This window comes from Larus michahellis, chromosome 3, assembly GCF_964199755.1.
Source record: "Larus michahellis chromosome 3, bLarMic1.1, whole genome shotgun sequence".
Taxonomy (NCBI): Eukaryota; Metazoa; Chordata; class Aves; order Charadriiformes; family Laridae; genus Larus; species Larus michahellis.
This window is the reverse complement of record NC_133898.1, coordinates 107,042,466-107,066,304: the sequence shown is the minus strand read 5'-3', so window position 1 is coordinate 107,066,304 and position 23,839 is coordinate 107,042,466. Positions and strand designations below refer to the sequence as shown.

At 37.3% G+C, this 23,839-nt stretch overlaps 1 protein-coding gene across 1 annotated transcript in view; it reads right to left on the bottom strand.

Annotated features, from left to right (window-relative positions):
* Positions 1 to 23,839, bottom strand: part of CSMD1 (CUB and Sushi multiple domains 1) — a 1,197,588-nt gene that overhangs the window by 844,383 nt on the left and 329,366 nt on the right. Inside the window, exon 3 of the mRNA XM_074581652.1 lies at positions 977 to 1,089. Coding sequence (XP_074437753.1) covers positions 977 to 1,089 — 113 coding nt within the window. The remainder of the gene's footprint in view (positions 1 to 976; positions 1,090 to 23,839) is intronic.

Here is a 23,839-nt window from a genome sequence, read left to right as displayed (position 1 = left end):
TACAGATTCAAAGCCCCTACATCAACCCCATTGATAAAAATATATTGCCTTAAATTCTATCACTTAACTGCACACACAATTTTTCTAGAATAAACACTTTCAAAGCATTAAACCTACGAAAGCACAGAAAAAGTGGCTTTGCATTTGAGAAGCAACCTGAAAATGAGCTTTCTGCAACTTCTGGGTCTCAGAGCCCTGCATTTCCCATGAATAAGATGTTGTAGAAAAAAAGAAAAACCACCACACACTCAGTTTGAAAGCAGTTCTGAAGCTAAGCAACTGACTTAATACCACTGTATCTGGTAATTTTCTCAAACAAAGGTTGCAGATCTCATAAAGCCTTTTGTACAACTCAATGTATTAAGGAAATGGTATCAGTCCAGTTTCATGAACTTAATTCTTGGTAGACACTAGAATACATTAAATGCTTGGCCTTATTTTTCCCCAGAACTGGGCAGTCATTGTTGTAGTCTAACATATTCCATGGAACCAGTGTTCAACTGCTTTTTTTCATCTTGTTTTTAAATTTAGATATACACTTATATTTTTGTTGTCATTGTTGTTTTAATTTTCTACAGGACGATGATCAGTGATTCATTTTCAAGACCAGTTAGTGTCCATATCTCATTTTTATCATTATACCCCTTAAGTTAGGCATTGCCTAAAGAAGTTGTCAAAATAAATCATTTAGGAAATAATAAGAAAACCATTTAAATGTAATCACTTCTGAATCCAACTTTAGAAGCCTGACAAATTCAATTTAAAATTCCATCAGAAATTAAAGTATAGTTTAAACTAAATTTCAAAAATAAAGACACTGGCCATGATGTAGTAACATTTAAGTATGCTATAAAAAAAGTTTATGCAATATTCACCGATGATTCAAACCCCAAACAATTAAAATTGAAACATCACGTTTCAACATGAAAAACGGCTATCAAGTAGAATAAAGACCTGGTAGGAAAAGAGTTCTTACCTTCATAGATAGCTTTGAAGCCTTGAGCACTGACAGCAAAATCTGTGGTGAAACAGAGGGTGAGGATAGAACCTGTGCTCACAATAGATGATGGAAGCTGAAATCCTGATAACCTGTGCAATAAAAAGGCACAAATTATTATAACCTTTAAAATAAAGAAAGTAAAGCACATCAGTAGGTGTGATGAGCATCCTATTTCTACACCTGAACTGCTAATGCATTATGCTTTTTACCCTGATGCAGCCTCTGCAAAATTTTAAACATGTTCTTCAGCTTTTTAACCCTCCTATTTTAACACATCTGTGCAGTCTCCAACACAGAACACTGAAAGAAAGACCTGTTTGTCTTTATTGAAGACGAAAACAGATAACTTTTTGATAGGATTCATTTCAAGATGGACACAGGTAGATTCAGGACACGTAGAAGTAAATACCCAGCCAGATTCACACAAAGATGCCTAGTACTATTTGAGATAGCGTGGAATATCCTGTCTGTCCTCCAGCTGCTGCTTCAGAAGCAACATGGATCTCGCATGTTCAATGTCATATATGTCAACTGACCAGAAAACAATAAAACCTTCCATTTAGCAGCTTCAAAAAAACTGCATTTCCCCATCTTATTAGCAGTCTTACCTTTACATACAAACCAGAATGCTGGATAAGCTATAATTACATTGCAATACTGATTTTAAGGTAATAATAAATAAATAAATGGTTTGATTCATTTGGAGTATAAAACAGATGGAAAACAATGCCTACATCCTTTACTGAAACATCACTAAAGATATTTTTTAGACCTGGCTGTTGCTACTGAGATGTTGGTTTCTTAATGATTAGAGTAATTTTGCACAAGTTAGACTTAAGACACCATTACTGTCCCACAAACCCCAAACTACACTGTCAGTTTATATCACTAGCTAATTTCTGTGTTTTGCAACAGAAGTGATCCACTGGTTACAGGAAAACATATCAGAAAGCCACCTTTTCTTCAAATTTCACCCTGAAAGAGCTTCTCGAATTCAGACATTGTAACCGTTCATCAAAAAAAAAAAAAAAAAAAACAAAAACAGACAACCACACAAATAAAAAAAAAAACACAACCAAAAACCCAAACAAAAACACCCCACCCCAAAAAATGCTTTCATATACTTTTAACCTGGACAGTTAAGACAATCCATGCCTTTAAAGAAATCCCTTGCCTTTTAAATTTATTGTACTATGATGCTACAGTTCATTAATTGGCATCTGGAACTACAGAATATAAATAATTGTAAACAACATACTAGTACAGCAGTATCACTGAACTACTAGTTCCTTGCAAAATTAGGTTTATTTAAGACCTCTCTCCTATATAAAAACATAATTCTATGCTTGAATTACACCAGTCAGGTGGTTCCCCTTCTCTTTCCAATTTTAAGCTCTGGAAAACCAACAGACTCAGATGAGTCAGATATCAAAGTGTGGAAAGCTTTAAATACAGATGAAGGCATACAGTCAAGGCAACATAAGTCAGCAAAATGCTTTCTGCAATCTTTTTGCTTTGTTTTTAAACAGCACATGGGAGACAATTAGCTGTTTGCTCTAATCTTTTCACCTTCTGTGTACTTGTCAACCTATTACTCCTATTCCTTTCCACCTCATTTGCTCCAATTCCAGAAATAACCAGGCCAATTTTTTCCCCTCAGTCTTCAAACTACAGAGATACCATGAGGGTTGCCACATCTTATGTTCAGATTTTTATATGTTCTCTCACCTTCACTAGATGTTGCAGGTTTAGGGAAAGGTGCCTCTTGTTCTATTTAATAAATTAGAGTAGTTATCACTACATCTGGTGTACTGTATGACAGTTCATTATTAATTTAGGATATGTATTTTCTGATCTTACTTACATGTCTCTTCCTTCTTTGAGGAGGGATCCAAAGAGTTCTGGTTTAAGGATGCTTTGCTGCTTGTTGTCTTTTGACAACACTACAACATTTCCTGGATCTAACATTTTTTGCTGAACTATAGGAAACTAGCACACATTGTAGGGGAAGAAAGGAAAATCAGGCTGAAACACACAGAGCAACAGAGGCAGCTAGTCTGAACGCTTCACACTACATAGGAGACCTAAAAACAATAAATATGTATACATACACACAAAAAACCCCACACACACCACGAAACATGATAAAAAGACACAAAAAAAGTTATATCAATGCAAAACTATAAAGATTTAGCAACTTCATTCCTGAGGAATGTTTGCTCCACTTGGCAAGGATTTAGTTCATATAGATGAACTCATTTGAGCAGCGATTGTTTCGAGCAGCGATTGGACATCCCAAGCTCGTGTTATCATTTCTAGACCCAAATGCTTTGATTCAGTTATGATAGTAAGTATCATTCCTATGACATGGATTCTTTATCTGCCCAATAAATAAAACTGTGTCCATAGTATCCCCCTTCAAATACTAGAAGATCATTCTTTAGGCTGACATTGCAATTCACATTAAAGGAAGACAAATATATTCTTCTATACCTTAAATCAGAGCACTTAAAGGTTTTACAGACATAGGAAAAGGCAAGTATGTGGTGAACTTCAAGGAATTAATACATCAACTTGAAATCTATTTTGTCAAATTCTTTATATTACAGTAATCCCAAAAAAGATTATGGAAAAGTCTCAAATAGAAGAAATCTATGTCAGTCATTCAACAGACTATCTGGGTGCCTCTACAGTAGCCTTGTTGCCTGAAATATTTCTGAAAGCACTTTTTTATAGTATTCTAATAAATTCAGGGAGATCAAATGCCATGAAATTGAGTGCAAACAAAAACTAGACAGCAGATGAAAAATCTAGAGTGTTATTCTTCAGGCATTTCCAGAATTAAAACACTGCTAGCCTACCAAGTCATTTTTCCCCCCCTACTAGCATTTTCACTAGGTTACAGCTCATGAATCATAATGTGTTTTGCACATTCATTTCATCATGCAGAAAAATCACACACCTTCGCATGTTGCTTTACTTTGTAAATGTATCTTGGCGATTAATGTGGAGGCCTTTACTGCAACCAGAAAGGGAACTGTTTAGACAGACAAGTGTGTGTGCTAAGAAAGCAGAATCATTTCAAGTCCCTCTGCTAATAAAATCGTCATTTGATAAACTTGCACTACTTCATACTGAGCATATGGCAGTACCTTAAACGTAAAATATTACTACTTTCTTAACTTTCAGCAGCATGAATCTGCACAAAATGCACACACTAAAATACTTTTTAGCCACAGATGGAATATATTTGGCTTGTCTATAAACATAAAACAGAACCTGTAATAGAAAACACAGTGGTACACATGCACTGAGTTTAGCCTCTGTTTGAAAGGAAAAAAAACATCATATTTCATTCTACATTGTCATTTCATAGATCTTGACGTTCAGCCATTTCTAGTGATAAGGCCTATAAATACAGAATTATTGGGTTTTTTTTTTTCAATAGCATACCAATAACGTACCCAGCAGGTCCAGCTGGCTCTGCTCAGAACTTTTACGCCCTCTACTTGTGACGGCAGATTTTGGGACTCCCTGTTACTAAATACATAGCACAGTAAGTCCTTGGGGGGAGTGGCAATATAGCTAGGGGTCTATAGCAAACGATGTACAAGAAGAAGCTGAAGGAATGGATTTCTTGAGCCGTTAGAAGTTGACAACTAAGGGGTGAAGCTTACTGCTGTCTTTATCTACCTATTAGAGCAGTACAGAAAAAGACAGAGGCAGGTTCTTTTGGGAAGCACGTAAAGGATGAGAAGCAACAAGCAATGTTCAACAAGAGAAACAGTACAGTTTTGTATTACGGAAAAAAAAAGAAAAACACCATGATGGTGGTCAAACATCAGGCTAGATGCCCAGAGAGGATCTGGTAATCCTTGGAGATATTGGTAACTTCAACGGGCCCTGAACAGCACCATCTATCTTCAGACTTGGCTCCAATATCAGCAGGAAGTTAGATCGGATAACCATAGTCTCTCCTAACCCAAGATATCCAATGAATCCATGACCCATAAGGAAGGCATGGGCACAGTCCCTATCATAAGCAGCTGTTGCAAGAAAAATGAGAACACTCAGCGGTTTCTGAGGAAATACATAAGTACAACTGGATCAACTGAAGTTTTAAATTATTTGTATAAATTTATTAGGGACTGAATCTTTGGCAAGTGCAGTTATGAAATTCTACCAAGTCCCAGCTATTCACGTTGAAGCTGATAGACCTTCAAGAGAATGTTTACAGCTGAGCTGATCTCCACAGGTGTTTCAAAGATATCCTTGACACAAAAACAGCTCCAATTTTCTTCCCTCAAACAAGAACTATTACCTTCTTGTTCCCAGAGTCACTAGGGTTTGGGATTTTTTTTATTTAAATAAGAGTTTTGCCCTGCCCTCATGGTTGAAATGGTCAAATGAAGCTTTCCAGAATAGCTCTATCAGAAACAGCTATCCAGCATGAAGAGCCTCACATGATCAGACCACTTCGATTATGTACTGATTTCACAATCAAAAAAAAAATAAGAAAATGCAGTTGCAACAAAAAAACCAGAAGCATTGTCACCATTTTATTTGCTAGCTTATTTACTCCTACAGCTGTCTACTATACAAAGTGATGTGTGCAGGTTACCACATGCGACAAAATTTTGTCAAGGTTTAACAATTTTTCTTGGGAAATTTAAAAAAAAACAAAACAAAACACCACACCTCAGAGCCAGGGGAGACCCTGTGCCCATAAGGACTGAATCTTTTTTCAAATTAGGCCAATGATATCTATGAAGACACATTATTATAATTAGAAGGAGAATCAGATCTGTTAAGCATTTTTAGAGTTGTGCCTGACATACACACGCATATATATACATATATCTACATCTGAGCTCTGCTCATACATCTGTACAGCTTGTTCCCAGAAACAGAGGAAGTAGCCAGAATCCATTTGGCTAAGATAAAACATTCTTGCCTGAAATTAACTAACAAATGTCTCTTGCAAAAGCTATTAGCCAAAAGGATCAATGTTATTAATAACAAGGTAAAGTATAAGTCTAAGTTTCAATGAATTATCCCCGAAGCAATTTTAGGCAAACCATAGTAAATGGTAAAATCTGAGATTTTCAGCCCTCTCAAAATCTGTATAAGGAACAAATGTAACATTTTCTCCCATTTTACCATAAAGTAATATAGGTCATTAACTGCCATATGAAGCACCAAATAGCTGTCTGCCATCAGTGTCATACCCTTTCAGGTTTTACATACTATTGTTAAAATTGTCATTTGATGTAGAGGAGCTCACTCCATATCAAACTCCCCATACCACATGAAAACATAAAGTTATCAGCAGGTACTACCTCAAAGGTCGTGCTGATCAACTACAGATCATAAAGCGAGGCAAGTCAAAGTCTCTTAAGGACTAAAGCTTTAGGCTATCTGTTGTAGTTCTCCAGAAATACCTTACTGCATCGCAGAAGTCAAATACTAGGTACAACACACCAAAAAAATTTTCAAAAGGTGGTATCTCATATTTGGCTTAACTGGAAATTATCCCAGAACTACATTGTCATTAAAAAGCAGGCAAAACTCCTCCGTGTTTTAGGCATCGAACATCACCCAACAGCTAATAACATGTATATGCTATTACGAATCTGAAGAAAAAGCAATCAAGATATTACTCTACAGATTCCTGGCATTTATTCTCAATTTTATTAATGCCTTTGTGGTGGGTTGACTGGCCAGCTGCCAGACCCCCCACCCAGCCACTCTCTCACTGACCCTCTTCAACAAGATAGAGGGGAATAAAATAAGATGGTAATCTTCCTGGGTCAAGATAAAGACAAGGAGACTACTTACCAATTATCATCACAGGCGAAACAGACCTGACTTGGGGAAAAATTAGTTCCATTTATTGCCAATTAAAATATGTTTGGATAATGAGAAATAAAAATTAAATCAAATCCACCCCCCCCATCAGCTTCACCCCTTCATTCCCGACTCCGTTACCTCTCCCCTCAGGCAGCGGGGAACGGGGTCAGTCCATAACAGCTCCTCTCTGCTGCTCCTTCCTCATCACACTTTTTACCCTGCTCCACCACAGGCTCTCCACAGGCTAGGATTTCTTCAGGAAACATCCACCCGCTCCACCATGGTTTCTTCCATGGGCTGCAGGGGAATCTCTGCTCCGGGGCCTGCAGCACCTCCTCCCCCCCTTCTCTCACCTCGGTGCTCACAGAGCTGTTTTTCTCGCTTTTTGTTCCCTCTTTCTCTCTGTGGTGTCTTCTCTCTTTTCTTACATCTGTTTCCCCTGAGCCCCCATTGTGTGTGCGGGGCTCAGCCGGGCCCTGTGGGCGTCGGTCGGAGCCGGCTGGAACGGGCTGTGTCCGGTCTGAGGCAGCCCCCGCCTCTCCTCACAGAGGCCGCCCGGGCACCGGCGCCCTGTACAGCCTTGACAATGCGAGCAGAGAACACTACAAAAGCACCATATATTCAAGTGCACCTCAATTTTAGGTATTGAGAAGTCAAATAATTAATAGTAAATCATCTTAGTTGTTTGAATCCATTTAAACTACCTGAGCAATCTGGACAGAAGCGAAGCTACTGCAGTAGTTTACACGAAGGTGGTAAATCCAGTCATGCCGCAGAAGACAGCAGCAGCGCGATGAGAACAAACGCGATTCCAGGATATGTATCCATAAAGGGACCTTTCAGGAAGCCACATGAGCTCTGAAGTTCCCTTCCACAAATAAAGGGGAGACTGAGAGGTGCTATTTTAAAGCTGTCAGGCGCAAAAACAAACAAAGAAAAAAAACCACTCTCGTCTTCCTGGTTTTGAATCTGTTAAACTGAATAAGCGCATCTCTAGCCAAAGGCAATAGTTACAACAGGATAGCTTTCCATACAGTGGGTATGGAAGCCAACTGGAAGTATCTCAGAGAACAATGCAGTTAAGAGAAAAGCAGTCTTAGTTGCGTATGAGCACATACAGGACAATTTAAGTCCTCTCCACGCACAGCATTTTAGCATCGAGTTCAGAGTTGGAAGCTGATGGTGAGCAGACAAGATTACAGCCAGTCAGAAAACCTTTTATATATACATATATACACACACACACTTCTTTTCCCAAAGACCAATTATTTAAAAATAGAGCTTCTCTCAAACTTTTTTAAAAGCGTAACAGAGGAGTAGTAAGTGTTTAGTTCAAACTTTCTCTTATAGGTAAGTTTTAGTTCAAAACCGAGATTGATACTTCAGAACAGTCCAATAAGTATTTATCTGTAAAATTAGAAAATATGCACATAAAGGCAGCCTCAAGACTCAAATATTTCCATAGGATTGGTTTCTAGCCTGTGATTAATTGGGTATTTCCCCCCTCCCCAAGACTTATTTCAGAGACAGAATTGCATCTCATGGTAAAGATGCTACTTATTAACCTTAAAAAGTGTAAGTTTTATGGTGAAATTTGACACACCAAAATAAGAATATATGAAGTATTGTTACGCAAATTTTTAGTCATGCAAACAGTAGTCACCAATAAAGTATAATAACAAAGAAATATATGTAAGTGATTTTTGCAGTATTATTTCCCAAATCTTGGGGGATTTTCATCTCCCCTGTCCACTACCATAAGCTGCTGTTCTGGAGCAATGCTCACTTTTGAAATGCCAGTGACAATAAAAAAATCTTACCAAAAAAAACCAAAACCCGTAAAGAAAGCTGGACACAGCCACTGATATGGGTCATGCTCTCATAGGCTTATCTGCTTCATTAAACAACCTGCAGAAGCCAGAAGATCACAGTATTAAAACTTATATAGGGATTTCCCCTGTTTTGTTCATCATTATGCCATCCCTGGGGGCCAACTTCTGTCCGTACTTGTTATCAGCAATGAGAAGAGTTACCCATGGGCTAAGACACCTAATGGTACATAAATCCAGGCTGTTACCTGCCACGTGTGAAACCACAGAAGGCTTATCTCAATAATTTACATCCATTCTGTTGCCAAGAGGAAGTGAAGATTTAAAACCCAACTCAGATACTATCTCATACATAAAGGAATGAGGAGCTACTATAAGATTAGTGCAAGATCTATAATTTAGAACTGATTTTCTATCACAAAAGATGGGTTAAATATATATATATGTATGTATGTATGTATGTATTTAATCCCACTACCCCCAACCGCAACTCTTTTCAAGTCACAGAAAAAGGGAAGACACATTGAACACATTATTCAAGGTCAAGTTTTTCATTCAGAGGCTCTAACTTGGTGGCTTTTCTCAAGTTTAAGGTAACACTGTCTGTCGCCTTAAATACTGCACAAGAAACACTGCAAAGGGCAGAGCCCCATCTTAGAGAGCACACCCAATCCTCCGTACGGGAATTATCCTTTGCTTCCCCACCTCTACAAGATAAAGAAAACACACAGCAACACCTCCCCACATTGACGAGTGATAGCCAATTTTCTTTCCTAAGAAAACAAAATATCATTAATTAAAAAGCCTTAGCTCTCACATTTCTTACTCCTGCAGTGCCAAGTGCTGCTTTCTGCAGGTTCGGACTCCTCTATCTTCAGCTTCTCTCAGGTTACAGACCCACAACAGCACCCCAACACTGCTCTTCCAGTCTCCAGCTTTCTACCCTCCCTTTCCCTAGAAAACTAATTTCAGAGCCCTCTCACCAGATCCACACAAAACATCTTCCACCAGCTGCCTCCCATAGCTCACTACACCCCAAAACACTCCTGCAAACCCCTCAGCTGCTCCCCATGCCTTATTTGTTTAATTAATTTCAGGTGTTCCTTCATCCTGCTAACTAGAGGCAGTTGAGGTGTGTAGACCTAATTGGAGGGCCACTACTACTAGCAGTATGCAAAGGGCTTATATTTCTCCTACAATTTAAGATTCATATCTCAAATTAATAATTAATAAGAAATAGATTTTTAATTCAAGCCTTTACCACAGCTAAGTGCATGTACATTTTTTCCATGGTATGGTCAGGTGAAAACTTCCCGATGTTTTCTGTGACTTTAGTTTAACTAGGAATTAATTGCAAGAGTTATAAAATTAATATTTTGCTAGTAAGGGAAGGATGGAAGCAACCAAAGCCAAAGGTTCCCACAGTGAAGTCCAGAAAACCCTTTATAAACAAAACTCAGTCACTACGTAGAAAAAAGCTGCAAGCTTAATGACTTTGACGTACTTAGCCTTCAGAAAAAGCAGCTGGTTTCTCTAGCTGCCACCAAACAGCCATGGTGGCAAGGCTCACATCTGCTGCAGGAAACTCTGCTGCTGCAAAACTGTAACCTGTGACCACGGTCACCGGGCATCACTAAGGGAGCAGGAAAACATGAGATGAGTTGGCCAATGACAAACCAATACACAGCCATGAAGAGGGACCAAAGCGGAGACAGGTCCCAGGAAAGCGGTGGGGCTGAGGGCTTCCCAAGGGGCTGCATCTGCTGGCAAAGGCCTGGCAGGTCTGGGCAGCCAGCAGCCTCCAGCGGCTCCATCACAGTGGGATGGCATGAGAGAGGGTAACTCCCAGAGCACTTGCTGCCGGTGGATGGGCCTAGTGTGGTTTGTTACTTATTTAACTCATGCTGAGAAAAAAAGGGCTTGCCTAATGGAAAATCACAATATTTCCCCATGGTCCCAGGTGCCAACATCATAGCGCAAGCTACAGAAGGAAAAAGCCGGTTTATGTCTGAAATGTGTGGCAGTCACCAAGAATGGCATCTGCCAGCTAAATGAACAGGTAGGCCATAGCATTGGGATATGTCTATGTGAAGTGCCTTCTTTTCCTGGCAGACCTTATATCTACATCACTATACCATGAATTTTCTTATGATTTCTACCCATTGTACACAAAATGCAGCCACAGAAATGGTTTCATATGCCTCTGTGATAAATGAGATTGAAAGACAACATCAGCTAATATTTGATAAAACTGGACAAAAATAAAGTAGTGGTGTAAAGAGTGCAAAAAATAAAGTAGTACCATAAGCCATTATTGCCAGGAGAATAAAAACAGTGTTTTACCCTTAAGAAAAATAAGTTATTTCAGTTACTATAAAGCTAATAACTCTTTGTGCTTGAGAAAAAAACAACTGAAATTTTAAGTAAGGTCATATATTCCAAGTTAACAATTATACGAGCGGGCTACTTTTTTGCCTTCTAGCAATACACAGATATTCACACCAAAGGCACCTCTCAGATGTACTAGAATGAGCCCAGATGGACCCAGTAGAAGTAAAATTATACACATGTAAATTAAAATGTGATTTGATTCAATTAATTAGTGATTATATTCCAAAGAAATCTTATTTTTAGAAACTTATGTAAACCGGTTTCATAGGCAGAATTATTTCACCAGGCCTGTTACCTATATCCCTATATCTGTTAGCTCACTAATAGTAACAGTATGAAGAGTTTAATAATAAAAAATGTAGTAGTAAGACCATTGTTACTAATAGATGATAGGTGAGATTTAACATTTTTTAATTAAAAAAAAAATCAGGAATCGAGTCAGCAAAACTAAGATCTCGGTGATTTTGCCACCCGTACCTTGTCAAACAGTCTAAGATACAATCTTCAAAAGCATTTACATTAGTCAGTTTAAGCTTCATTCTGTGAGTATTGTCTGTTTACTGTCACGTATGAATGTCACATCACATTCGATCATCTTTTTGGTAGGTATGTCACATTAATACACAACAGTGTATGTAGTGATCTGCTATTTTACATAACTGCAGTTGTGAAGCTAGCTTGCATTTCCTATGTCATACGGCTTGAGAGAGAGATCTATGTCAGGTTGGGAACAACATTACAGCAATGAACAGTTGATTCAAATTCAGAATAAATGAGGATAAATTTTATTTGAAACTTTGTTTTACGCATCCATTATATATCATCCATAATGCTGTAGATGATATTCATGCTCTCACTTGCGGGTTGTTTGGAAATGAAAAATGTAAAGAACTCTTCATCTGGAAAAAAAAAAAAAAAAAAAGAAAGAGAGAAAAAAGAAAACAAACCAAAACAACCCAAACCTCAAAAACCTATCATAGGGACACAAATGGAATTTTATGCCTCTACTAAATGGAATTTAGAGAGAAAAAAGTCTGTGAAGAGGACTCTCTTTCTCTTCACAGGCCAGCCGCTAATAACTGAAAAATCACCCACATTTCCACCTCCCTAGGTTTTACAGGCTCACCTTTTATTACAGTATCAGAGCACCTCCACAAAAACCAGTGAAACGAAGCCGGTGTAAATGGAAATGGAATGATAACAAGTGGCTTAGAAGCCCTGCAACACACAAAAATTGCCTGAGGGGGGAAATAAATCAATTTCTGAAGCTTTCTTTTAACGTTTTTACAAATTGGATTACAGTAGTATTGCCAGCTGAAAAAAAACCTATTCTAGCCTTTTTGCTGGCACCACTTTAAGCAAAGGCCTCAAGGCAAAAGAAAATATGCTAGCAAATATTTGAATAGATCAGATTTTAGTACAAACAGCATGTTTGTCCTTTGCAGCAATAAGGAGGTATCTGAAAAAATACAATACTGTCCAAACATGAGAGTATTTAACAAACAGTTTATACAGTGCTCGATGTTCCTTTTGTAAGACTAAAGATTTGTGCCTAGAACTGTATTCTGGGAACATGTGAAGCTTCTAATGTAGCTTATAGCATGCAGTAAAATTTTGAATACTTATACGGCTTTGCGGATTTCCATTATCTGTTTTGCACAGGCTAGACTGTCTGGCTTTTTTATTGCTCAATCCAAAAAACATACTAACAATTGAAGACATTCCCATTAGTGATCTGGGATCTGACTGTTCATCATATTTTTTATTGGGAGAAATACCCTTTGGGATTAATGAAATAAAATAGGTCATGCAGTTAAAGATTGACATAGAATCATAGAATACCAGGTTGAAGGGACCTCAAGGATAATCTGGGCCAACTTTCTTGGCAAAAGCACAGTCTAGACAAGGTGGCCCATCACCCTGTCCAGCTGAACCTTAAAAGTGTCCAGTGATGGGGAATCCACCACTTCCCTGGGGAGATTATTCCAATGGCTGATTGTTCTCATTGTGAAAATTTTTTTCTCTTGTGTCCAGTCGCAGTCTCCCCAGGAGGAACTTGTACCCATTGCCCCCTGTCTTTTCCATGTGACTCCTTGTAAAAATGGAATCTCCATCTTCTTTGTAGCCAGCCTTTGAATACTGGAACATGGTGATAAGGTCTCCCCTAATCCTCCTTTCTCAAGGCTGAAGAAACACAGTTCTCTCAGCCTTTCCCCATATGGCAGGCTTCCCAGTCCTTTGATCATCTTGGTGGCCCTTCTTTGGACCCTTTCCAGCCTGTCCACATCTTTTTGCATAGCACAGACCAAAACTGAACACAGTATTCCAGGTGTGGCCTGACAAGTGCTGAGCAGAGTGGGATAATGACTTCTTTGTCTCTGCTGGTGATGCCCTTGTTGAGGCAACCCAGAATCCTGTTGGCTTTCTTTGACGCAGCAGCACACTGTTCACTCATATTGAGCTTCTTGTCACCAGGACCCCCAGGTCCCTTTCCACAGAGCTGCTCCCCAGCCAAGTAGATCCCAGACTGTGCTGCACTCCCAGATTATGTTTTCCCAGGTGCAAGACCTTACACTTGTCCTTGTTGAACTTCATAATGTTCTTGTTAGCCCACTCTTCCAGCCTATCCAGGTCTTCCTGCAGGTTGGCTCTCCTTGCCAAAGTGTCCACTTCCCCACTCCGCTTGATGTCATCATCCAGATCACTTACAAAGACATTGAACAGCGTTGGGCCCAGTATCAATCCCTGGGGGACCTCACTTGTGACCGGTTGCCACTTAGAAAAGGAGCCATTTCCCACCACCCTGTGGGTGCGGCCTGTCAGCCAGTTCCCCACCCACTGCACGGACCACTTGTCTAGACCGAAACACATCAATTTCTCTAGGAGAAGGCTGCGGGGAACGATGTTGAAAGCCCTGGAGAACTCCAGGTAGACAATGTCCACCGCTCGTTCCTCATCAACCGAGTGATGAAATGCAGAGGATCTCCAGATTGTTTGGAATTTGACTGGAAGTGTTTCTTAGAGCTGTAAGACAAAAAGCTCTGTACTTAAGGAAGAACAACTGATGAAGTAATTCCAAAACCAAAAGCTTTTGGAGCAATTGAATGAGACCTTGTCTTCACCTTCTGTGTCTTTCCAAACTATATATGTTTTTAGCTTAAAGTATCTTCTCACAGTGTTATTATATGGTATACATATTATAAACATGCCCCTAGGACTCTCTTCACTTGATAAAATAATGTATCCTGTTTCAAAACTGAAGGAAGGATTTTCCTTCACTGTCACCTCATTATGACTTTGCTTTTTTTCCTTGAAGTTAATTGTTCTGACAACTCTATTTTAAAGGGGTCAGACTTTGACAGTTTTAGACTATCTGTACAAAGCTCACTATATTAACTTTCTGCTCCTATGTTTTACTCCCAAGAGCTATGACATTCTTTTTTTCTATGCAAACCTTTGAAGTCTGTTTATTATTTCTACCCATCATACTGGAAGTTTAGTACAGTATATATCACTTAGTACTTGAATACCTCCTGTCAGAATTGCTGCCTGGGTTGTTTGTCCTAAAAAAGAAAGAAATCTAGTGGGTATTTCAGTGGGTCATAAAGTTCATTTTATCTAAATTTAACTTTTAAAAAAAGTCTTCTGCAGATAACTAGTTTTGATAGTTTCAAATGGCACTTAAAAGAAGTGGCTACTGCTACTAATATGAAATAATGGCCAATACTGGAAATGTTTGAGAATTATGCGAGTGCTTTGCGCTAACTCTACACTTATTGTATTAAGTATCACAAAGTCATATTTTCCTTCATTATATCACTTGTCATCTCCTTTGTACATATTTTGCAATATCCAAAACGTTCTGGAAGATGTGGCCTGGGTAGTTCAGTGCTTCATTTTAAATATTATTCCTACGTAGAGCAGGAGTAGGCTGTAAAAGGAAAGGGGGAGGCACAGCACATACAAGAATATCTGACATTGGCAATCAAGACACAGAGACTTGGATTTTCAACAGTGAATCCATTTAAAGTGCAGATAGGTGGGACTGAAGGGCAAAACACTGGTGCAGTCTCTTTCTTATCCTCTAATAAGGACCATATACCATGGCAAAGATACAGAATCCTTAAGAAAGCCGCATGCTTAGTATTTACCTATAAAAATTGGCACTGGTTGTTAGTATATGCTGAAGCCCGTAATTTTGTATCTTTGCTGATACTGTTCCCATGCTAACGATATTTAACTACCACATTTTTAATATCTTTATTTTGCTACACTAGTATTCACTAGCCATTGTATTTCTTGGTATAGCAGTTAATGAATCTCAGAGTACATTGACTTTTATAGCCAGATTATTATTCTTAACTTTTAGAGCAAAAATCATTATGTTGAAATGTCAGCTTATCATTATTTTTCAGAATATCCTTGCCTCATACATATCCTATTGCAGTATATGGTGTAGTTTACTACACTGAACTCTCATTGTCATCTACCTCAAGTTGCTAGTATGCATACAGATTTTAATGATTACCCTCAAATTGCACTCTTTATGGTGCCACCTTATCAATGTGCCCTCTGATCAGTAGATCTTCAACAAATTCAGAAGTAATGAAGCAGAACAATGTCCCGTTAAATTTAATAGTGAACAAATTTTGGTAGCTTCAGCCTGAAATATCACTTCCTAAAATTAAGTTTAGAAATATGTCTTAATTGAGAGATATTTCATCTTTCTTTTTGAGCATTTTCTCTGCCTATATTTTAAGTCACCTCAGTAGAAGTTTGCCCTAGGATGCATAATTTGATGCTTGAGCTCCTCCTATCAGAAAATTCTATCTTGTTCTCCTGTCTTTTAATCCTTACATATATAATATATCATTTCAGGGCTTATGATCATCATTGAGATTATCTATAGTAATATCATTTTTAGTTTGGAACAAATTGTTTCTTATGGATGACTTGCCCTAACAACTGTGTTTAGGCGAGTCATATTTTGCTAGTTTAAAATGTTCTCATTCAAAGTGCTTCTTCCAAAGAAAGGATGTATGCAAAATCTTTTTGGATCATGCTTTTCATTTCAGGAAACTTTCTTTTAAAATTTTATTGTAATATTTATACATTAACCCCAAGCAATGGGTGTTGACTAGTTACGTGAATCAAGGTGAACATTAGGCAAATTCTGCCCTTAAACGTATAAGATCTCTACAGGAAAGTGGTGATGCTCTGCATTATCTGTTACACTATTGCATGTTGCTTACTCCCACAGATGGTCTTGTGGGAGCTGCCTGAAGCTGCCCTTAGTTACCCACGTGTGTCCAGATGATGCAGGATCTTGAATATCTGAACATAGGTAATAGTTTTAGTTTTCTTCACCTTTAACACAGTATAAGGAGGGGGCAGACATGACATTGTGTGATATGGAGGAAGTCAATACTGACTGAATTGCTATTGCAGGACAACTTTTTAATTTTATGTTTTCCATCTTAACCCATTCAGAACCTGACTCATTGTCAATTTTTCTCGTTAATTTGAATAGATTTAGTTAAACCCGTAGAATTTCTTTGTATTTGGGTATATTTTTATTGTCACTGGCTCATATTTATGTAAAACAGTTAGTAAAGCTCAGCTTTTTCTCATGAAAGTGCCAACTTGTTCAAATTGTTGTTATTTGAATATGGAATAAGATGACTTTGGTAAAATAGCTTGCCAAGTCTCTGATGACTTTTGTGGCCTGAACTGAACAAAAAGAATGCATTTTTCAATGGAAATTTTTTTATTTCTATTTTAGGTTCCAGATTCTATTAAGCTGCATGTAGCAAATAAGGAGTAAACCATTCTCCATCATTCAGCTCCTACATTGAATCAATGTCTAAACCAGCCTATTTCTCTCCAACAACTATGAAAGAAGATTAGACAGATTAACCTCCGTGACTAAAGTCTGCCTTTTTGAAATACCCTTCACAAAAAAAGCTGCCTGGACTGAGAGATGAGATGGGGGTGAGAAAGGCAACTGAGAAAACTGTGTAAGATTAATGGCAATTCTCTCTGCTAGTGAATTAGAAGAAAAAGGCAAATGCCCACAGAGAAGATAGAACACAAACCAACTATGAATGCTGCCTTTCTTGGCATTGCCGTTAAAAAAACCATCATGGTTTAGAGAAGTAAGGTTTGCCCAGAGGTCAATTATCAATGTGAATGCAGAGTCCCTGTTTCTAACAAGTAATTAAAAATGAGCCCTGAAGTTCAAAATACAAATTCATAAGGAAAGAGAAAGCAAAAGAGGAAAGGAGAGGATATGTAGTGAAGTACCGCCCTAAAAATGTGAAAAAGGAAGAAAAATAATAACTGGAAGAATCAAGAGGAATGCAAAGAAAAAGGAGCTACTTCCTCTGTATTTTCGTTCAATTTATGCTTCTTTATGCTTTTTATACATTTTATTTTAAAAAAAAAGCATACCACAAACTTCTTTGATGTGGGTTTTGTTTTTTCCTACCAACTATTTTGTAATTCCCATAATTCCATGCTACGGTGAAAAGACTTGATTTCCCTTCTCTGTCTGTTCTTTTTCTCTTCAGTTAGCTATCACTTATTTTTATTTTTGCTGGGGTGGTGGGATGGTGGTGTGTTATTACATTTCCTTACTAGCAGACTCTAGTGCTTGCATTCTGTCATTATTCACCCTCTTTTCCTTACAAACATGTATTTGATCATGGTGTGAGAGGGGTAGATGGACTCAATAACCTAATGAAGTTGTTTCAGCCTTATCTGCTACAGATCTGTAGCTGCAGTTCTATTGTTACCTGCTGGCCAAACACAAAACCTACCTTTTATTGATTTGTTGATGGAACAGTGTTATTCAACATTGCAGAATAAGAGCACTTTCATGTTTTAATTTCCATGTGTTTGGTAGTATTAAAAGCTTTTATGTTATCTATGTCATTTGATCTGGGATGTATCATTTAATGATGAAACTCTATGTATCAAAATGAGCCACTTTTCCTTCCATATCAATATCTATTCTGTAAGTGGTTTGGGGTTTGTTACCATATTAAAAACAAGAATAACTAGTGTAAGAATAAAGGTTCTCATGGAACATTTATTCTATTTAGGGTATCTAAAGCAATTTTAATGTGTTCTTTATGGCTACATTTCATGTTTGGCTGCCCCTTCTTGACTCTTTGGTAAGAGACAGAGAGACCATGATTCCTTTCTGGATTTGTGTACCTGGGAAATGTTTTTTCTGTTCTATGAAAATGCTCATATTTTCTTTTTAAAAGTAGTATTTTTGTTACTTCTTGACAATAACAAGAATTGGTGGGATGTCACCTTTTTCCTATGATTGAGGGGTTTGAGACTTTGAGGAATAATGAATAAAAATTTGACAGATTTAACTCTCCTACATCTCAGGAGATAATTCCTGAAAAATTGCCTATGCTGATACAGGTCGTAGCAGCAGCAGTAGTAGTGTCTTTTTTATTTTAAGAAAAAAATAATCCTGAAGTTGTGAGCTATTCCCTTTTCTATGTTTTACTGAATTAAGTACAAGCTTATAAAATGTTGATAAAATAGTACCTTTTCCATTGAAAAAGACCTCTCAGTAGAAGACTCCAAAGTAATTTTAACCATATCCTTCATCTAGGAGACAAATTCAGTTATGACTGAACAGAATAATAGATATAATTTTGCAAATCACAGCATCCTAGATTTACATTAACTGTGTGATGATTGAGAGGTAAAGGATTTAAAGATCCATGGCAGATAATACACTGACAAAATTCGGGAGTCAGCGGATCTAAATTCCTTTATTTGACTATTGATCCTTCATTTGACGACATGAAAAGGAAGTGTCGGACAGGAGAGATACTAGCAGTGTGTCTGAAATTTTTATTAATAGCTGAACTGAATAGCAGGATCATGATAGTGAAACCAAATTAGACAAAAATGTTGACAAGAAGGAGGATTAGAATAGTTTATAAAATCCAGATATAATGATTTAAAAGATGAGATAGCATTGAGGGCTGGATTAAAAACCAGAATAGATTGTAAAGTACGATAGACATCTCTGCAGATAGGATAAATCATTCTTCTTTCATTCATTCTGAAGGAAGCTGGCCTGACCTCTTGCCTAATTTTACACAGATAAAATTAGTTGAGAGGAATTATGTTTCCAGACACTAATAAAAAGGAATTTACAAAAAAAAACCCTCCAACAAATACTGACAAACTCAAATGAGTGACTCCAGCAAAAGGATAATAAGATGCCTGGGGGCAGAAGGACATGACCTATGTGAGGAAAAGGATGAGGAAACTGGAGAAAAGGCAACAAAAGATAATCTAAAGTAGTGTTTTATGATCTGGCAGGAAGGGGTTAATATAGAAGATGGAGACATACTCTTCTCTGGGGTGCCCAGTGAAAGGATGAGACACAACAATCTGGGGTTGCAACAAGGAAAATTCACCACTGAATATAGGAAATAAATTATGAGAAAATGTTGGATTTTTCAGTACCACATTACTATTGAAAATGAATTTTCTATTAGGGAAGTAATATGGCTTACTACACAATACTACACAATAGTACACAATTCAAACTTTATGCTATGGGTTGTATAGTTTGCTGCTACTGCCATGAGCTGCCAGAAGCAGCTGCTTGTGCTTGACTCACAGTGATCTTTTTAGGGCTGTTGCCTCAATTCATCCTTCCTGAACACCTCTGATCATCTTCGTTTTTTTCCTGAAAGGTACCAACCCCTGTATTTTAGACTAATGATATTGGTATTGTGGAGAATTTGCATAGTGAACACGTGCTTTTTGAGTAAACACTATTCTTATAACACTGGAAATTTAGCAGAAAAAATAGCAGCTGAAAATGCCATGCTGAATATCATATCAGTTTGACAAGTTTGGTCAAACTATTAACCTAAGCCAGTACAGCAGGCTGAAAAAGAAACCTCTCTGGCAGCTGCCTTGTCAAGAGAAGAATATGGGAAAGCTCATATACGCAAGCTCAGAGGAATAACTGGCTAATTAGATTTCAAAAATACTAATATTGAAATGAAGTAGTAATAGTTATTTCCAGTAAAATCTTTTAGGTATTACTTATAAATATCATGCTTATATCTGATATATTTCTGAACAACAACATATATGCTATGAATATGTAACAAAAATGCAATCGATTGACCTCTCACTTCTACCAAAGGTCTTTAGATACGTACTGGTAGTATCCAGCACATATCACCATAGCTGAAAAAAATGTAGCCCAAATGGAAATAAAGAGCTAAATAAATGTAAAGCATTAGTATTAAAGTCTAGCTTGCCAAAAGCACAAGCAAACCAAACCATGAATTAAAAACTATAAAAAAGAACAATTAAGATCACCGTTGCAGCAATGCCTCCCACCAAGAAGCAGATAACCCAAACTAGACACTCAATTCACACTAGGCATCACCACAGCCAATGATGGCAAGGAGAAAAAAAAGGATAATTTTTTTTTCAGTCATATATTTTGCACAGATTGTTACTTTCCCACCCCTCTTCTATAGACAAGGATTAATGTTAGTAAATACGGTATATGGAAATTAAATCCCACCAAGCAAAACTTTTCTGGATTTATTGTTTCTAGTTTATTTTTTTTACTACATCACTTCATTCCTTTTTTCTCTATAGGCCTTGAAACTTTAATCTAAGATCAATCTATTTTTTTTAAAACTGGCTACCCACCAGTTACTACATATTGAGTTTGAAGTACGATATCCAAAACTGGATAACATGCATCAGCTAAGGTCCTTCCAGTGCTAAATAGAAAGGAAGGTTTACTATACTTTGCTTATAGAAGTCTATTTTCCTGTTCATACATCCCAATATGGAGTTTTGTCTTCTTTTACCCTGTGCAGCAATTTGACAGTTGTTGATATGAATTGAAACCCTAAACCTTAAGATCTCTGTAAATCTTTTTCCGGAATGTCTACCTTAGTCCTTCTGAACTAGTCACTTAGCTATTGTTAGTTTAGAGACGTTTATTAAAGTTTAAAATAGAGGCCTTCACAGTTTTTGGAATCACAGTATATTTTGAAAAACTACCCAAGACGGTTGCATCAGAACAGCACTTGCACTGCTTAGTTTAATTTCTTCCTGTGTACTGATTTGGTTTTGTTCTAATACATGCGCTGAAAACCCACATCACAAACAGCATTAAAAAAATCTTTAATCATTTTGATAAGTCTGCAGAGACCACCATGTCGTATTCTTTTTATTAGCCTACTCTTATCTGCAAGATATAAAAGGAACAGCAGTAAATATCAACCAGCCAATAGATTCCTTAATTGCTCATTCTTCAAGAAATTTAAATCTCTTATGTGGCCTTAATTTGTCAGTGTAGTCAGAATCACTACTCATTCTGATACATCCCTTTTACATAATGGTGCAATATTCTCTCTCAATAAATAAAAAATCACAAATATTTCTTTAGTGTATTGCTAAAATCCTGCTCTATTTTACAATCCAGATAAATTACTCACTTTATCCTATTAATCCTTTCATCTGTTCTGAATAACTCCCATGAATGTGCTCCGGGAGGTAGGGAGACAAAAGTGAGTGGTTTTGCAAAGTAACGGTATAGAAGTATTTTTTTTTAAATTGTGATGTGAATTGAGAACCCCAGCCAAGACTCAGCACACTTTAGTAGTACATGAAAGAGTCAACATTTCTTCTAACTCTGAAACTGAAGTGTCTGACTAAGGTATTTCATTCATAGATTCAGTTGTCATTGTTATTGTGGGATCTTATTATAGGCAGTGGTTTGGAAAGGTTCCTAGTTGTTTACTGTAAAACGTGTTAATATTACTGGTCCTACTGAGTTTTTTATTAGAACATGCTTTACCACCAAAACTGAATAATTTTTGTCTGCCAATAAAGCATACACCAAGGTTTATCTAGTCTTTCCAAGTTTCTAGCCTCAATCATTCCTCTATACATCTATGCATAATTTGCAGGAAGGCTGTAATTTTCACAATTGATAATGATCTCTTCATTTAGTTTGTTTTAGAGCTTTGTTAAATATTAATGCTGTTTCTTTGGTTTTCTCTTTCTAACCTTTTGATTATTAAGGCCTTTGCACTATTTTGTGTAGGTGGCTGAGACATTGAATCTTAATTCATAATTAATTTTCAGGCAAGCAATTATTATGATCTTTCTTTTTTTTTTCCCTTGTGATCTTCCTGAGCTATCTTTTAGAATATTGCTATTTTATTATTTACATGGACTTAGAGTAAAACCACCTGCTACTACTTGATAACCAGTACTGATTTCAGTGAACAATTAGAGATTAGCCCTTCTACAACTGAACCCTGATATCTTATCTCCACTGAAAATAAGCTGAGTAAATTTAAACAAATGCATCTACAGTTTTCAAATCAAAATGACACAATCTTTTCAGTCAAAGACTGTAATAATATGAGATACCTTGGAGTGAAACATTATGGATGTTGACATATCTGTGACTAGTTATAATATAGAGTTCTTGTATAAAAAAATTGTAACAAATATGAGATAGACCAATAATCTCTGTGGATGGTATACAATCCACAAGCAAAGATGGAGCTCATCTGTTTAACTTTTCAGAGTGTGAACAGATTTCTCTAAAAGTTATAAAGAACTTTTTCCCAGCAACTTTCTATCTATTTTGTGGCACCGTGGATTTCACTTTTCTCTGATGCACCAGCATCCCTAAGATTTAAAAGCAAATGCAACAGCTTTTAGTGAGGAAGATGATGTTGCCTGGCTGTGTTTTATGTCACTGGCTGTATCAGCAAATGGGAAATAGTGTGATTTTGCTGTGAGCCTGTCATAGTCTCCACTTACCATGTGCAGGTTTGCATCTCCGAGCAGTTTTGATGTACATGAACTAAATATTCCCAGTGCTTCAAGAGGGCATTAGGTTAAAAACCAGCCCATTAGCTACACCACCACTGAGTCATCCGGTGTGCACGTAACACTTTTTGTCTTCAGTGAGCTTTGCATCGTATTTAGTGGCGGCATTTTGCCCAGGAGCCAGAGTAAATCTAACCTGAAGCAAAGTCCCTGACCCTGTACAGTACAGAGGTGCAGGACTCTCAGCATCAGCCACCTCTGTCCAGTGGTCTGCCCCTACCACACCTAATTACTTGCTAATGCAGGAATAGTCTTTTAGTGCCCTCAGTTTACTGAGTCATTCACAACATCTAAACATTTCTATAGGCATAAAGAAGCAAAGTGTCCTAAGGAACTTTTAGGTAAAACATGAACTCACCCAAACAGCTTAAGTTAGCTTGGACTGCATTTGTTACTTCAATCTTTTTTAGAACTACCTTTTAGTTTCTTTTTACATATATATATATATATATACACATATATATATATATACACACAGCATTTTCCAATAGGTTTGTAAAAAGTAAATCCTAAACTATTAAGTTTCAGTATTTTTTCTTTACAAATATGATTTTTTTCAAAATTATTCTATTTTACAATATTTAGCTGCTTGGCCACATACAGTAGAGACAGAGGTACCAATTGCTTAGCTTTGCAGGACCTGGTTTTGGGTGTTTGATCCCTGAGGCAAACTTCAGCTGCATTAGGCATTTAAGGTTTTTATGTATTGCACAGGGAAAGTTCAATGCCTCAAACCTGAAGATGACAGAAAACAGTGCAGTAAATGAACCATCTGGGAAAGGATGATGATACCTTAAATAACGTACTGCAGAGCTGTATAGCTTTCTACTAAGGATTCACAGCC